Source organism: Trachinotus anak, unplaced genomic scaffold (assembly GCF_046630095.1).
Source record: "Trachinotus anak isolate AG129_WGS33_773 ecotype Australia unplaced genomic scaffold, CSIRO_AGI_Tana_v1 ptg000026l, whole genome shotgun sequence".
Classification (NCBI taxonomy): Eukaryota; Metazoa; Chordata; class Actinopteri; order Carangiformes; family Carangidae; genus Trachinotus; species Trachinotus anak.
Window position 1 is genome coordinate 8,215,687 of NW_027273877.1, and position 17,570 is coordinate 8,233,256.

General features: G+C 39.0%; 4 protein-coding genes across 9 annotated transcripts in view; 1 reads left to right on the forward strand and 3 right to left on the reverse strand.

Annotated features, from left to right (window-relative positions):
• Positions 1–5,906, reverse strand: part of cfap221 (cilia and flagella associated protein 221) — a 151,129-nt gene extending 145,223 nt beyond the window's left edge. For 3 of the 5 annotated variants that reach the window (XM_071464210.1, XM_071464214.1, XM_071464213.1), the window contains exons 1-8: positions 5,706–5,858; positions 5,072–5,249; positions 4,794–4,894; positions 3,106–3,192; positions 2,892–2,987; positions 2,493–2,593; positions 2,183–2,286; positions 715–874 (exon numbers count right to left, since the gene is read on the reverse strand). In XM_071464210.1, coding sequence (XP_071320311.1) covers positions 715–874; positions 2,183–2,286; positions 2,493–2,593; positions 2,892–2,987; positions 3,106–3,192; positions 4,794–4,894; positions 5,072–5,201 — 779 coding nt within the window. In that variant the 5' untranslated portion in view covers positions 5,202–5,249; positions 5,706–5,858. Of the gene's footprint in view, positions 1–714; positions 875–2,182; positions 2,287–2,492; positions 2,594–2,891; positions 2,988–3,105; positions 3,193–4,793; positions 4,895–5,071; positions 5,250–5,705 lie in introns of all 5 variants that reach the window. The other 2 variants (XM_071464212.1, XM_071464211.1) reach the window with 2 other exon arrangements.
• A 333-nt stretch (positions 5,907–6,239) lies between these two features.
• sctr (secretin receptor) lies at positions 6,240–12,405 on the forward strand. Of its 2 annotated transcripts, XM_071464224.1 has the most exons (13): positions 6,240–6,447; positions 6,545–6,644; positions 7,061–7,174; positions 7,613–7,719; positions 8,067–8,176; positions 8,314–8,446; positions 8,645–8,798; positions 8,937–8,997; positions 9,087–9,156; positions 9,366–9,457; positions 9,835–9,973; positions 10,076–10,117; positions 10,207–12,405. In XM_071464224.1, exons 1-13 carry the CDS (start codon positions 6,379–6,381, stop codon positions 10,390–10,392), a joined length of 1,377 nt encoding a protein of 458 aa, XP_071320325.1. In that variant the 5' UTR covers positions 6,240–6,378; the 3' UTR covers positions 10,393–12,405. The 2 variants fall into 2 exon arrangements, with proteins under 2 accessions (XP_071320325.1, XP_071320326.1); XM_071464225.1 differs by lacking the exon at positions 6,240–6,447 and having other exon boundaries at positions 6,562–6,644; positions 7,074–7,174.
• Positions 11,344–13,691, reverse strand: LOC139609519 (acyl-CoA-binding protein-like). The gene is made up of 4 exons (XM_071464228.1): positions 13,558–13,691; positions 13,127–13,244; positions 12,271–12,333; positions 11,344–12,016 (listed from the first exon to the last, which is right to left on the reverse strand). The coding sequence occupies exons 1-4, from the start codon at positions 13,561–13,563 to the stop codon at positions 11,943–11,945; spliced, it is 261 nt and encodes an 86-aa protein (XP_071320329.1). The 5' UTR covers positions 13,564–13,691; the 3' UTR covers positions 11,344–11,942.
• Positions 13,692–14,352: 661 nt separating this feature from the next.
• The window catches only part of LOC139609514 (metalloreductase STEAP3-like), a 150,726-nt gene continuing 147,508 nt past the window's right edge, over positions 14,353–17,570 (reverse strand). The window contains exon 7 of the mRNA XM_071464223.1: positions 14,353–16,152. Within this exon, the coding sequence (XP_071320324.1) occupies positions 15,865–16,152 (288 nt within the window). The 3' untranslated portion in view covers positions 14,353–15,864. The remainder of the gene's footprint in view (positions 16,153–17,570) is intronic.

Here is a 17,570-nt window from a genome sequence, read left to right on the forward strand (position 1 = left end):
GTTGGATTGTTCTTGTTGCCCATAGATCTAAATGCAGATGTCACTTTAGTCACTGTTCCCATTGAAACACACCAGTTGAGCAGTCTTTGTGACTGAAGCCTCAACAAAGAGCCCTCCGTCTAAGTCTCTTAGATCGTTTCCTCTTTCCATCTGGATTCAAAATCAGAATCGACTGACCCTGCTCAGCTTTTTTTGTACCTGTCACAGAGCACGACTGGATGTTGACTGTTAAATTATCCCATGCAGTGCACCTGTGTGGAAGCATGTGCTTTCATTGTGTTTCCTGACTCATTTAATCAGGTTTTTCCTTTAATATGCCATCTACCTCTACACATGTACTGTGGAGCCCAAAAGTCTGGGAGAATTTTGGGACACACACACACATATATAAATATAATACATAACAGCATGTCAATAAAACCCACAGAGCGGGTGTGAACTTGCCATGAAGTCAGCAAAAGCTACATCTAGACTATGAGATAGCACTGGGATAAGATAAGCAGATAAGAGCAAGATAGAAAGATGTGTTACAGTGGAGGAAAAACTCATCACCACCCCTTAAACAAATAGCTTGTGGTGGCTCCTGGTCAGCTGACATTACTGTAAATGAGATAATAGTATCTGTACTATCTGTGCAACTTTAATGCACCACGGAGAGTCTATCTTTTGCATTTTTGCATTTTTGGCCACTGAACAGTCAATTGCTCTAATTACCTGAGGGCTGGGTGAGGGGCAGAACTCCCAGTGATGGTACAGAGATAGGGTTTGGTGTTGAACTGTGAGATGACCAGCTGGATGGTGACCTGAGAAGTCTCATACTGGAAAGGACTGAAGGTCACTGTGAGCTTCACCTCACCATTGGCTGGTATCACACCTGCAAGAGCAAAGATAAAACAACAGGGATGGATGGGTGTGTGTATTTGCCTTGTGTAGGTCAGTCCAACCAGTGGTATGTTTGCACATCAGGGGATAATTCTGTAGTAAACTACCAGTTATTATTGGCTGAATGCACTGTCCACAACTCATTCCAACCTAAGTGACTTGTTACACCTGAATACATGTTTCTGTTGGGAGTGCATAGAAACTAGTTAGCATGAACTTGAAAAAGTTAGCTAAATGTTATAGATAAACATGTAGAATAGTCAACAAAAAGTAATTGATAAATGGTTGGAATAATTAGCTCAAGGGAACAGATAAATGAATAATTAAAAAGTTATAGATAATTGGTTGAAATAATTAGCTAAAAGTACTGGATAAAAACTTGAAATAGTCAACTAAAAGTAACAGATAAACAGTAAACTAAAAGTAATGGATAAACTGTTGAAACTGGTAGCTGAAATGAAAAAGTAGAATAATGTCGACCTTCTGCCACTTGCAGCAAACTTGACCAAACCAACCTCAACAATGACAATAACCCATTATTGTATCCGTAAAAGTGATTCATTTAAAACATTAGGAGTGAGTGCAGGGTTACTTGAGCCCATCTGCCAGGGCTGACAAAGTATGAATTAATGTCTTTGGCTACACAAAAGTGACAAATGACCTTAACAATGACTGAGTGTGATATTTACTGCAACAAAAAGTAATAGATTGAATTACAACTCTGTAACTGAATGCTTAATGTTGTGAGCTGCAGATGCTGTAACATGGCCAAGGTTTTTCATGTATGTAGAGAGAAAAAAGACCCAAAAAAAAGCATTTCCAAAAGGAGAAACTCATTTGTATCTCTTCTCCTCATTCAAGGTTTGTACTGAGTTAAAACTGCAGCAGTAATTCAGAGCCCAAGTGCCTTTTCCGCCATGTGTTATGATGCTTCCCAGATCATGAATACTGCTTAATGTCAGTGTGTGGAAACTGGAGGCATCCTTCAAGTTCTGTAGTGACTTGTTTAATACACAAAACATAGCTGTGGAAGATTTTGAGAAAACACAGCTCATCTGCTCTCCAAATGGGAGGTGTTCATTACCTGGTAGCTTAAAATAGCATTATCACTGGAAAAAAAACATTATTTATCAGTTTAACCTGAAATTCTGAAATTTTGAACTAAAGCTAGATAACAGGTAAAAAATGTTGAATTCCTATGTGATATCTTTTAAGGACTAAAAACCAGCCACATAATGTACAATAGATATCAATAAAAGACATTTACTATGTTAAAATGAATGATTTCACTTGTCCCTACCTGAAAGGGGATGGATGGAGAAAGCCTCATGTGGCTGAATGACGTACACCTGAAACTCAAAGTCGATGGGACAGCTGCATCTCAGAGGAATAGCATGGCTTACACTAGAAACGGGGGGGGGGGGGGGGGGGGGGGGGGGAGATGAGATTATTTTTTTATGGTTTGACACCAACGGGTGAGTGGAAGCATGGTTGGTTGTATGGAAGAATACAAAGAGACAGGAAAGCCCTCAGGCAGATAGGAGGTCAAAAAACAGTCCGCCATGGATCTCAACACACACAGTGTAGGGTATACATACATACACACACACCTTTGTCCAAGTGGTACGGCTGATAGGTCGATGTGAGGGGGGATGTGCAGGTCATCGATGACAGGGTAAGCATGAACTGGAATTAACAGGTTCTCTTCCCCCTTAGAAAGGATGTAGGCGGGTTGAATGAACAGGGTAGCGAGAACACACCAGAGAGAAGATATGGAGGGTGAAGAAAGCACAGAGATAAGAGAGGTCTCAAGGTAAACATGGGGAAGTATCATCAAAGGAGATCATTTAAGGCAGCTGGGAATTGCTCCTTGTGGCTGTTTGACTGGATCTAGCTTTAGTAGATAGTTATGTCTCTCTAGTAACTGTTAATATCAGTGCAATGTCCTTTGAGAATCTTGTGTGATTAGTACAGCGACCACAGTGGCGTACAAGCTGTTGGGTCCTAACCTTGCAATGAACCCGAATGCAGTCATAGAAGTAACGCCACTCATCGGGACAGAATCGGACCTTGAGTGTGTAGGCGAGGCCGGGGATGAGTCGATACTTCAGAGAAAACACACAGAACCAGATTGAATCATCAGAAACAGCCCTGATTGCACTAATGGACAAGTACAGTCATAATCTTACATTCAGGTCAGCAATTAGTAATGAAAAAAAATACCTTTTTGGTGTAAGTTGTTTGGAAGTGCTTGGTCTGGGTGGAAATAATATGAATATTCATAACTTCAGATGAGATGTTGATTAGTTTCTGAGGGAGAGGAAGAGAGGAGAGATGAGGAAATTTCATTCCCATCCAATCATATACACTTGACAAAACCGTTTCCATGTTCCTGATGTTTACATCCAGCCTACAGTGACTCATCACACATACAGAGGGTAAAATCAGTGCCCATTCAATTAAATCAAATGTATCTACAATGGAAAACAAATGGGAGGTATTTAGGATGGGATAGGACATTTACAATTATATTAATATTATATTTTTCTAAATATTACAAACTTGATCAAATTTGCTTTGCCTTTTTAATTTACTTTATTCAAAGTAAATTAGGACATACAGTATGCATATAAATAAAAAGTATGACCATAAATCATGTGCTACTTCTAATTTATCTAGAAGCCAAAGATCTTTAGTTGCACAGTGGAGAACTAGTATTATTCCTCTAGCCATTGTATGAGCAGATTCTAAAATACTCCGAGCTGTGCGAGTTGAGTGAAGTGACACGTCCCATTTTCCTTTGTACTGTGCAAACTATGATGATTTAAGAGATCTAATTTTCCATGAAATTGCTTGAAAAATGCCTGAAAAATTCTGGTGTTTATATGATCTAAAACTGGAATGGTTGTTTAAGTTTGCTAACTTTGTCTCAAAAGCCTCAAAAGGCAATATGGAGTATTTAATTAGTAATGAATTTTCTCCAGTACTGTATTTTTGTCAGTCATTTATACATTTTGATGAAGGCAATGAAGATCAGAAGACTATTATTGTTTGACAACTTAGATGCAACACTATAGTTCTAGCCTGAATGAATTTATGGTGTCTTATAAGCCCATGTAGCTGGGCATACAGCATTTGTATGCATGACACAATAAAGTGTTATTCATTCATACTATATGTTGTGACATCTCTGTCAGGGCATCCGAGACCACAGAAAAACAGACAGTGGCATGTCCTCCTGAGATACCTTGAAAACATTTTTTGGGATATTTTGAATGTCATTGGCCGAACAAGCTGTGTCCTACAAAAAGCCCAAACTATGCACATTAGTTTCAACTTCTCCCTCGTCCAGGCTACTGTTCTCACAGCACATAGCAGTCTCTAGTTTCATGCACACATACATTTCTGCCACAATAGACTCTAATCAGTTTGACAACCTGCATAATGACTCCGCTGTGAAAGCAACATAACCCTATTACACCTTGAAAAGGACTCTTTGTTGACACAACACAGCAGACCTTGATTAACAAACACTCCAGTCTTGGACACCAACCATGTATTGAGGTAAACATCAGGTTTTCTGATGAAGCTATGAAAAATCAGCAACACGTACTCGGCACATAACTTCTATTTGTCCTGTATTTATTGTACCTGCTGTATTATACTGTGTTTTTTATACATAATGTCTGGTCTTTATTGTTTTTGTCTACTTGTATTTCACACTAAAGAGGAATTATTATTCTTTTTTAATAAGGGGATGGCAAATAAAGCTTACTGGCATTTTAATATTCATTTAAAAACTAACTTACTATCAGTAAATTAGCTGTCTAATGTACCCTGTGAATGGGGAATTAAAATGAGTAATTGTAAAAACTCCAAGGATAATAAAATCTGAGTAGTATTTTCCTCACCAGAATCTTTAGGTAATCCTTTCCAAGATCAAACCCACTGAAGTGAAGCTCTGGGGGCTCTGCTTGGATCAAGCTGTTGCTTTTCAGTTTGGCATACATTTCTATAAGGAAGACAAGAAAAAACACATCATTAAATACGCTTTTCACATAACAGAAAACTGATTGAATGCAGGCTCATTCACATATGCAAACAGGTTTACCAAGAAGAAAAGAAAATTTGAAATATTTGCAGATTACAAGTTAAGAAAACAATATTGATGCTCTTTATTGATATGTACTTGATTCTAGTAGATGATTGGGGATGTTGCCTCTACTTCTGCTCTCCTCCACCAGCTGGTTCAGAGGCAGAGGAGTCCCCCTCCTCAGGGGCTCTGAGAGTATCTGTGGGGCAGAGATGGCCACCTCCATCCTGGCAAAAGGTCAGCTCTGGCTCCTCATCAGAGAAATGACAGACGGCTGGAGGACAGTCAAGGAGACATCAATGTGTAGGGAAACATTAAGTTGGTAAATCTATGAATATTTTATAAAATGTGTAAGGACAGCAGGTTATTCAGTCAATTTACTTGGGTACTTTTTAAAGTAACTGTCATCATGTTAAGATAAGGATGGAGAAAGTTATGTGGCAAAACATGCCCTCTACCACTGCAATATTTGTGCTGCCTGCTTATAATATTTATATGATATTAACAGACCCACAAACACACACACACACACACACAGAGTTATACAGCGGTCAGCTACAGGCCACTGTGACAACCCTTACTGCAGGGTTAGCAAGAAAGCTAATAATACAGATATAATTAGCTACCTTGTTAGCTTAATAATTTGGTGTTAACTTAAATAAAGGCTACGTAGCAAGGGTTATGAGCTTCCAATGAAAAAGATTTTCAGCAATGCAACTTTAGGACTTACTTATATTTTAGAAAAATGGCTGCTTTTAGTTATTTAGAACAAAAAAAACAGCCATACTCCATTTGTTTTCGTACCAGAAGCGGTTAGCCACCTTCTCTTAGTGTCGATGGCAGGGACCCCACTCTCAAACACAGTTGTTGCCATAGTGACGCTCAAGCGCTGAAGGGGCGGGACAAACAGTCCTGCAGGTGAATACGATTTGTTGGCAGCACGGTCCATCAAACTGCGTCAAAAGCTCAAAATAAGACCAGAAGCTAGACATTTTGCCTTCAAAATAAAAGCCTACACTGTAAATATAAAGCGGTTTATTGGATTTCATTTGTTTAATTATATATACAAATATTAAAAAACAGATTACATAAATGAACGCTTAATTTGCTATAGATTATTTACCACATATACTTGTCGTTTTCACACTGGTGCACAATATTTATCTGCGACCATGCACAAATACTTTATTCTGAAAGTGACGACAGGACGCCCCAATTTAAATTATAGCTACCTTGATAAAAGGGCTTATTAGATAGTCCTGAAGAATACTGTGCATAGTTATCGACACTGAGGAGGCCTATGTTTGATTTTTAGACCTCATATATCTGCTACATGGCAGGATGCTTGCTTTTCATTCTAATCAGATATGCGGCTTGAGGTCTGGATGTAGGTGCCTATCTTGATGGAAAAAAGGAACCTGTTTGACACCATGAAAAAAGTTGGACTTATTGGAGTGTTGCTGCTACCTCAGGTGAGAAAACAGTTGCATGCTTGAGTTTAATTTCTAAAGAAAAGAAAAAAAGAAAAAAAAAACATTAAATGCATTATTACCTCCGTTTTTTTTATAGGCAAAATTATCACCGGGTTGTCATCCACATGTTAATCTTGTGAAAGAAGAGGAAAAGTGCATGAATGACGTGCTACTTTTTAAGTCACAAAAAGCAACAGGTAAATCAATACTGCTTCTAAACTGTGTACATTACATCGACTGTTTATACTTATAACAATACTAAATCAATGGATTGCTGCTCAGTGAAAAGTTTCATTGAGAAAAATGTTGATCTCTGATATGAATGAAGTGTTTGCCACCTACAGAAATTTGATGCAGAGTTTTAGTGACACCTAGTGGTCATAAGACATGATGCGCCCATAAACCAGCAGCCACAATACATATTAGAAACTGAGTGCATTTTATTTTGAAGGATCGAGATCGTTTCAGATATGGCAGTTTTGGTTAAGACCATTGTAGGAAGAGTCATCATTTTCACTTTGCTGACTCCTTATTATGTGTCTCCATCATTTGTACATGCTCCCAACAAGTCAAAATCAGAATAATTTCTTTGATTTCTGTTCCATCTATTAAGAAAACAATATCAGTGTACATTGTCAGGGAATGTGGGATGATCTGAACTGCTGGCCACCTGCGTCTCTTGGGGAGACAGTCTCTCAACCATGTCCAGATTTTTTCAATTCAGAAGGTGAGCTGTCACACATGCACACGCACACAAACACAATGACGCACATTTACAAACACCCATTATGCATACCACAGTGCACTGGTTAATTATTTGCCAGGAAACTCTTTTGTTTTCATAAGGAACTGAGGCAGCTTCTCCCTCTTAGGGTCTCTATACAAACATTTAGCCATAAAGTGCTTGTGTACATAGAGACACTGGGTAACACCTTTGAGTGCTACATTTATATTGGGATATGATAACGACAGATTTCATAATAATTTATTTGAAGAACCAGAGGTTTATTGAAGCACTTGAAGAGGGAGAGCAATGGTGTTGCAGCTTTTTTTTCTGCCCAATAATTCTAAGAACACAGATATCTGAAATGTTACAACATTTGACCAGCAAAAAAAAAAAAAAAAAAGGAAAAAAAAAAACACCATAAAAAAATAATTTTTTCAGGGACAGTACATCGCAACTGCACTGCCAGTGGCTGGACAGACCCACTCGTCCCACATGAGGATGCATGTGGCTACACTTTCAATGAGACCCTGCACTTTCTCGGAGAGGTTAGTGGCATCTAATATACAGACAACGTGTGTTTATCCAATATATATCTTAACTATGAGGCACAAATACAAACAGCTATGCAGTAACAATTGTATCCCTATAAATAGTTTTCTACGCATCCCACCAAGGATTTCTACTTAATGGACTACACTGCCTTCAGGCTAAATTTCTCAATTTTGGGATGAAATACTGAATATAGTCAAAAATACTGTCAGCAGCTTAGCATCAGCTCAATCATGCATGAATTACAAGCACAATGTGTCTCCTAGTGCTTGTCTTAAATGGTTTGCGGTGGTAGATGTGCTGTTTTGAAGGTGATTAGCACTGTTCTCTTTCATTTGTTCAGTCCTCAGACTCCCACTTGTATTTCTCCTACGTGAAGACCATGTACACAGCTGGATACGCACTCTCTCTCATCTCTCTCACCATTGCCATCACCATATTCTGTCTGTTTAGGTAAGAATCTTATCAAATCTTTCATTGTTCCTCCTATTGGCCTTTTTTTTGCATATCAGACAAACACTGAATCATAGTCCAACAGAAGAATGATATGGTTATAAAGCCTTAAACTGTGTATTTTGATATTTCATCAGGAAGTTGCACTGTACCAGGAACTACATTCACATCCAGTTGTTCATCTCCTTCATCCTGAGAGCCATCTTCATCTTCATCAGAGACTCTCTGCTGTTTACGAATGAAGAGTTCTACCACTGTGACTACTACCCGGTATGAAGAGATGAGCACAGCTTTGTGATAATGTTCACCAGCTCAAACTCAAATACTCACAATCAGATCAGAATATCGCCACTGAAACGTCTAAAACAGAAAGATGTAGAAGACGGCAGGACGATGACATCACTATGACATGTAATTGGTGTAACCAAGACACTAACACACATTTTCTCTTGTGACCCCGTTCGACAGGTGGCATGTAAGGTTGTTCTGATGTTTTCCAACTACTCCATCCTGGCAAACTACAGCTGGCTGCTGGTGGAGGGTCACTTCCTCTTCACCCTGGTGAGCCGCTCCTTCTTCTCCCTGAAGAAACACCTCGCCTGGTACATCGTCCTGAGCTGGGGTAGGGACAGTTGTTAACAAAAAAACAAGTGCGCCTCACATTTTTTTGTGTTTTTTTTTTCTCTGCTTCACACCCATTCGCATATAACACTGCCTCTGCACCTTTTTAGATTTAACCAAGATTTATTTCATCACGCAGGTGTACCATTGTTTGTTATTGTCTCCTGGGGGTGTGCCAAGTATTTTTATGAAGACGAAGGGTAAGGGGGGTAAAAATCTGTTTCACTCATTCATTTGAAGATTATCATCCAGAATGATTTTACAGTTATTTCGTATTTCTCTGCCAAAGCTGTTGGGAAACCAGAAGCCATGAATGGATTTGGTGGATACTTCGAGTGCCAGTTCTTCTAACGATATCAGTAAAAAGTTTTTAATGTATTTTTCTATTGAAAAGAAATAGCTCCACGTTTTAAGTATACTAATTCACTTTATTGGTAATAGTTAGATGAGAAGATTGATAGCACTCTCATTCCTGTAGGCTAAATATGACACTACAGCCAGTAGCTGGTACCAAAAATGTCAAACTGTTTGTATTAGAAGATAGCATGACGGGTTTTAATCGTTTCAGATGAATCTCATCTTTTTCTTGGGGATTTTGAGGATACTGGTGAACAAACTGAGAATGCCAGTTGCACAGAGGAATGAATTCAGCCAGTATAAGTGAGTATTCATCATACTGTGACACTGTTGCTCCGTCATATTGTATATGTGATATGTAAAGTTGGGGCCAGTGTCTTTGAGGAATTGGCCATGTATTTTGCATAGGATAAAATAATACAGATTGATATTATTTTTTCAAATACAAAGTAAAAGTACACATGCAAGTAGGTTTGTTTTACTGTTACACTATGATATACTCTAGGTAACTGCATGTTCGATATCATACTATTGGCTGAGATAGAGACTGAGATAAGAGTTTCAGCCTTTAGTCAGAGAGGTTTCATCACACTGTACCCTATCACAGCTGGGAAAACTTTTAAATGATTCTATTCACTTCATTATTAATGAAGGAAAATGTCTTCTTTTCCTTTCAACAGGAGGCTGATCAAATCCACATTTTTCCTGGTGGCTCTGTTTGGTCTGCATTACATCCTGTTTGTTTTCTTACCTGTTGAAGTCAGCAGCACCATGTTTAAGATATGGACCTTTGCAGAGCTGGCTCTGTCATCCACACAGGTAAATTATGTGTACGTATGAGAGAGCTAACACATCCCATTAACTCACAATAATGATCAATACAGCTACACTCACTGGCCTTTCTCTCTTCACATCTTCAAGGGTTTTGTGGTTGCTGTCCTTTATTGCTTCATGAACGGAGAGGTAGGAAGTGGTTAGCCAATAAAAACTTGTCGTTCCTTAATGAAGTGTGGGTTTTCAGTAACTTGAGGATCAATGACATGTTCTTCCAGGTGCAGCACGAGGTTCAGAGGAGGTGGAGGAGATGGAGGCTGACTCAGCACCTGCCCAGTCGGCGCAGGCAGCATCACGGCTCCATAAGCCACAGCGGGTCCCCTCACACGCAGGTCTCCCTGCTGCCTTGCTCTATAGGCGGCCCGACATCCGGTGGACTCCCTGTCGATACTGTGGAAATGTAATTCAAGTTGGGATTGGCTCATTATCTCTCACTTCTCATCAATACATAATGGATCTTGGCTTAGTGCAGACTGACCACTGCAGCTTGAGTGTTTAATACAGTGATACTGCAAAAGGCATATTTTTCTAATCCCTGCAGTGTTTTTATTTAATGACATAAGGATGTAAAATACAATGTGGTGGCTCAGTTAGTTAAGATACAAGGCTTACCTGTTCGTGGTGTTTGCACAATAATCTCAAAATTCATATGGCAATTATTTGTTAGTTTTCAAATGTCATAGATAAATTTACATTTATGTCGAGATGTTTAAAATTTGAAGGGAAACCAGAAAGACTTTCCATCCACCACCCAGAGTTATGGGGATATTAAAACCATTGAAATTATGAAATAAAATTAAAGGGGCCACTCCAGCTATTCCATAAAGATAGGGGACTTGAAAGAGAAAAATTTAAAAAAAGGGTTAGAAATAGAGATATCCTGACTGTTTGCCCTTAGTATGGTTATAAATAAAGATCAAGAAATTAATATTAATACTAAAAAGCTCCAAAAACACTGGATCCTACATTTCCCATAATGCAACGCAACAGAATCGTCCCTTAGACTCTTCCTGCCTGATGATCTTTTAAACTCCAGATAGTTGGAGTTGTGTTAAGAGCCTCAGCTCAATCTGACAACCCTGATGACATCACTACGATGCCATCAGGGTTTTTAAAACCTGCTTTTGAGTGACACTGATTTGATTGTTACCATGGATTAGATGAGAGGATAGATACCATGACTTCCTGGAGTCTTGTCATATCAGTATGGTGGCCAGACAGCTAGCAGAGCCTCTGGGAAGCCAGTTTGCCAGCCCAGAGAAACAGTCCAGTAGATAAGGCCCCATAAAAAATGGTGAAACTGTTGGCAGGAGCTGATCTTGTTCAAGTTGTTCCTTTGAGGACAGAAACAGGTCTGAGGCCCAAAGAACAAGTCTTTATTTTTTGATAGTCAGTCCTGTATACAGATGCTATAAAACTGTTTTTATATGGAAAATCAACAGCGTATTTGCACTTCAAGGAAAAGTTTGACATTTTAAGAAACACATTTATTCACTTTCTTACCAAGAGTTAGCATAAAGAGTGGAGGCTGGGGAGAACAGCTGACCTAGCTGTGTCAAAAGGTGGGTGGATGGATTGTTTTACCTCTTGACAGAGTAGCTGTTTCCCCCTGCTTCCACTTTTTTATGCTAATTTAAGCAAATTACCTGCAGCCTCTCGCTTCATAATGAGCATACAGACATACAAATGTGCTTTGGCAAGAAACCAAATAAGTCTATCTCCCAAAATGCTGTGACCTATTCCTTTAAAAAGAAAGGTAGTGTCGCAGAAAATACTCCAAACTGCATTGTTCTCTAGCATTTCAACCATTTATGTCTTTCACGATAATTAAACGCCAAAGAATGAGGCACATGTAAAATCAGGTCTAAAGGGTGGCCTCCAATTTGTAGTTTCTACTAAGAAAAAATGGGAGATATTACACTGAATATGCAACAGCATTTATGAAAAACAGATTCTAGATTCCATATTTTGCCTTTAGCTTCTCCACCAATTCAACGTAGGCGGCCATTGCTTCATCTTTGGAAAGCCCTGTTGGTTTAGAAACAGAAACAGAAATAAAACAAAAATATAAATATGTTCATTCATGTCATGGTACAAAATGTGTCAAAGCCGAGCCTATATTTGTGGTTTTGGGAAATGTACACAGTTTTGTTTTTAAATTTGGCTTTGTTGTAGAATAATCTAATGTTAATTGCTTTTACAGTATGTAGCCTTTCAAGTAACTCTTCTTATTTTATTATAGTTTTTCTTTGTTTTTTTTTTTTAACTGCTCTAAGTCTGACCTTTTTTTGCATTCCATGCATCCCATTTTGCTTTTCCTGTGAAGTCAAGCAACCCTGGACGCCCTGTGGAAGTAAAATCAACCATCAGTGTAATAATAATAAACAATACAGATTCAAGACGTTTTCCTTGTTAAATGTCAGGTGAATTTAATTTTCAGTTTTCATTACTCAAATAAACGTTGCAATAAAACACTGTAAAAATACTTCACTACAAGGAAGTCCTGCATTAAAAATGTAGTTTCAGTTAAGTTTAGTTTCATTTTTAGACTTAAATTTGACTGGTTTCAGACCAATTCACATTTTAAAATGTTATATAGTACATTAAGGGAATATTGCATAAATAGATAAGCAGGATTTTACAGTCTAATTTAACCACTTTGTGTTTATAATTTTAATACATAAAGTAACTAAAACTGTAGTGAAGTATCTCAGATTTTTACTTGTGTAAATGTACATTCTACCACAAGCTTTATCCTACATAAACATACAATTCTACTCAGAACACATCTGGTTATTTAAGGTGAGAGATTTCTATACTTTTCTGTGCTTTAAAATAGTAATAGTGCTTTTTTTGTCATGTGCAGCTGAAATATGTTTATCCCGTTAAGGAATATAGAAATATAACAAAGAAAGAAAGATAATAAAACAAGCAGCTTTAGATAAACTAATCAGTTTTGACATCATTCAGAAAATGACGCCTAACGTGTCAGACCCCATTTTTGTCCTGACCCCGCCCAACTGGGAGTCTTCCTGTGCACAAGTGCAGGAACAGTGTTTTTTTTTTCCCCTAGTGTTTCCATATGAATTCTACTGAATGAAAAGCCTTAAAAAAAACAGATACACTTCAGTGACTCACCTATGTTAATATCACCAACTGTGGCTTGCTTATATAAACCATACAGTGCAGTCATTTCTTCTTGGTCTGGTTTTTGTTTCAGTACCTTCACCTCCTCTGCTGCTTTGTTAAAGGATTCCTGGAGGGAAGAGGGAAAAGGTCTGGAAATCATCTTGAAACAGCTCATACTTACCCACTGAACTTACAACATGCAGCGTGAATTTCATCGTTCCTGCTCAACAGTCAGGAACAGGTTTAGACATATTGCCTCATTACATTTACATAAGACTACACGTGCAGCTAAGCAGAGTGACTCCTGCTCTGTAACAACTTTATTACAGTCCCCGTGAACCTGGGTTAGTCAACTTCCCCGTGAGATCACTTAACAATGCTATAAATCTTTTATGTGACATTTGTAGGAAAGGATTAAATTGAAAAGAGATCTTACTTACAGTCATGGCTGCAGTGAGAGACACACCTTTCTGCTGCTCGATGCACTTCCCAGTTGTCAGCCAGGGCTTGTCCAACTTGTCCTGCAAAAGCGTTGCTTGTCTGCGTTGGGAGTCGCTGAGGACAGTAAAGCCGGACGTAGGTTTGTTGAGTCAACACTGTCAGTGAAGGCAGCTGTCACTCTCTGTTTATGAGGGAACAATACACTTGAATATAACAACTGTTTGTTTGGGTTTTTTTTTTCATATCTTGAATTTTGAGGTCTAAATACTTGGTTCTGCCATGACTTATTCTCCATAATAATCATAGTTAACACTGCAGGTTTCCACTTACACTTGCAGCACTGCAAAACGTATTTTTAGTAAAACTTGCAGATTTTTTCATACATTGATACGAAACCATCAGCTTCTTGAGAACTGTTCTTCTCTGTATGTCTTGTTGAATCTGTTGTGATAAAGCTGCATTAAAACATGTCTCCTGTCACTCATGGCTTTTCCAAACTACCTATCCATGTTGAGGAATTTTTTTTCAGCTTAGGGGAGACAAGGGAGATATTATTTCTCCGCCACAAGGTGGCAGCATGTACATATCTAATGATCTGATGGGCTCATTGCTGTTGCACACTTTGGGTCAGCCTCAGATTATTTTAGCTTTTACTTGAATTTCAGCCAACTGAGAAGTTTTTACATGAAGCTGATAAATACATTTGGATGATCAAATGAGCGACATGTCTACAAACAAATCTGTTTCACATTAGTAAAGATCTGTGTAAAGTAAATACAGTAGTGAAAGAATAGTTGTAGAAAAATGATTTATTCTATATTCTAGAAATTTCCACTTGAAATCTTTACATGGTAATAGACACTAACTTGAATTTCAGTATATTACTACGACATTTTAATTTGGATTCAGAAAACATATCCATCTTTGGCAATAACACAAAACGGGGAAAATACAAACTCACATAAAACACGAGAACTGCTGAAATCACAGAACAGCAGCAAACTGCGTCTCTTATGCTCATAATGGAGACAGTAAAGTTCTGTAACAGCTTTCTTTTCTAAGTTAAATACACACCGATGGGTCCTAAGAACCTTAGATTAGTACAACACTAAAAAGAATCAAAGTCGTGTAAAAAGGAAGACAGAAAAATGTGGTTTTGTTGAATTCTGTACAGTTGTCTGTAGTTGACAGTGTAAGACAACCCACAGCAGCCAACTGCTTCAGACTGGTGGTGAACGCCTGAGAGTAAGGGACTGTATGAAAATTATCAGGAGGGATGTGTGGTCAGAAAACAGGGAAAATATTATAATATTTATATTTGCTAAAGGGAGGGAAGTCTTCTTCATGTGAGATTATTATTATTATTATTATTATTATTATTATTATATTGAATATATTATTTATTATTAGAAACAAGATTAATATATATATATCTATACTCACCCCTCTATTCTGTATCATTACAGAGCTGCAGTTAAGTTAAATGTGTCAAATAAAATAGTTTAATATAATATAATGTTTTCAGCTATAACACAGTAAGTGTTTGTGTTCATTTGTTTTTGACCATGGAGTCTCTCTTAATGGTGAAAGGATTTGTACCAGCTGCAGTTCACAGGGTTCAAAGAAAAAGAGAAAAGTGAAACATGAGGCTCACCACCCTTATAATTTTCATACAGTCACCAATAGTTTAAATGAATATGAGAGCATATTGACATTTTTAAAGAGAAAAAAACAAAACACTGACCTCACATCAGTGAAAAAAACTCAGAAGAAAATGAAAAATGAATATAAAACCTGTTTCACTTATGTGTGTGGATAAAACAGGATGATTGGCTATGTTGAAGGCCCTTTGACAAATAACCTGCACAGAAGGTATGAACACCTTTAAATGACATGAACACACGCTCCACATTTAAAAAAAGCCAAGTCTGTTTCTGATGATCAGAGTGAAGAAACCTTATTCCAAGGGCTCAGTTATGAACGTATGTATAATTCAGTTGCACTGCTTCGGTGATGAGGTCTTCAGCAGGTTCATTAGACATGTATCAGTGACTGTTTTGCATATATTACACCAGAAACTAATATTTTTCTTTATTTCTGGGTTGAAATTTCAAACTGAACGTCAGCAGAAAATAATAAATTAAGTATAAAGACAAACTAAATACTGATTATTTGAATGCATAGTGCAAAAGGCTGACCACTCTCCTGGTCACATATCTCTAAGGAACTACCAGCTAATTTCAGAACACATCTCGAGCCTTCAATACATTCCAATGTGTATAAATCTTTCATCTTCTGTGTATCTTCTACACATTGCTGACATCCTCCAGCCCGTTGTGGCAGTCGTCGCTCGGCAGGGTGAAGCGGATGTGCCGGCTCCTTTCCCAGCCGCGGCGGATCTGCCTGAGCCGCCCGGCCACGCAGGGCATGAAGAGAGCCAGGCGGCCCAGCAGAACCGCCAGCGGAAGAATCAGGACCAGCAGGAAGGTCGGTGGCAGGCAGAAGCGGTACTGGTTCGGATTGAAGGCGCGGTCCCAGCCAAATAAGAGAGTGTGGAGGGTGGCCATGGACAAGGCACAATAACCGAGTGTGGACTGCAGGAGGGGAAAGAAATGTGTCACAGGTTGTATTTGTAACCATCCGGTCCTCCAAACATAAGACCCACACCAAGGAGAGATTTTCCCTCCTCAGAGTCCAGCCAGTCGACTACATTAGCTCACTGTGCCACAGACCACTGCAGACAACCTGCCCTACCACTCATGACCTGCATGAACCCCACCGGCGCACGTGTGTGTGTGTGTGCGTGTGTGCCATATAATGTACCTACAGGGCGCACTAATGACAAAAACCTCCCGAGGTTGACTCAGGTGGAGGCCAGGGGTTTAAAACAGCCTCGTTTTTCCTCGTCCACACACTAACTAGACTGAGTGGAGCATAATTATTTCTTTTTAGCAATTCTTTATTTCAAGGATGATTGAGCACATTTCACCAGTTAAAGAGAAACAGCCTTGCACTTACAAATATGGCTGCAGCAAATAAACAGCGCAGCCTAGAGCTCTTTCCTTCTTAATATCTTCTCTTCTTTTTAATAGTCAATACGTATCCAATAGAATTTCCCATAACTATTTTACATTTGGTAGACAACCCAGATACTTCAATTTTACGACGTCATTACCTTTCAGTACATGGGCCATCCCCTGTACTGAAAGGTAACGCATTCATTAGACAGTTTGGTGATGTCATCCTGCATCATCGGTGCTCTATGAACCCCCCCTGGGGGAAATCGGACAGAAAGCTGTCTGCACTTCACTGCTCCGTATGTGTTTGTTTATCTTCTCCAGTGCTATGAAGAGCTCATCAAGGAACAAGTGATTATCAGTATTATTAATCAAGACGTAGCCTCATTTCATCAATCACGACAACCAAGGAGAAACAGGCAGTGATGAGTTACTGTGCCTCCACTGCATTTCATTTACTTTTGAATTAAACAGTTTAAATACATGGAGTTGAAGACAAGTTCAACATGTCACTGTTGTACAGTGTTTCCCAGCTGCTGTGGCTCAGACGTTGACGTGCTCTGTGATTTCCTATCTCACTCAAAACTTACAGGCCTATGTGGACGATGTTCTGCCTTCAGGGCTGAAGCTGAAGCTCAGTGTGTAATTGTTATATCAGGGATGAGACTGATGCTCAAATACACACAAGTGCATCTCACTCTCACACTCTCACTCTCACACACTCACACACACACACACACACACACACACACACACACACACTTCTATACACAAAAACAAGTGTGCAGTCTCTCCCTCATCGACACACAGGCACAGAGAGTAAACAGTCCTCGTGGACACACTGTCCTGCAGCTGTGGGCAGCAAGAGTAGATGTGCCGGGGCAGAAAGATGCCTTTCATCGCCCAGGCTGTCGGGACATGACTAATCTGACGGCCACCGGATTATGGAAAGATGGAAGGAGGGAGGGGGGGAGGGGGGGAGAAAACAGCTCAGA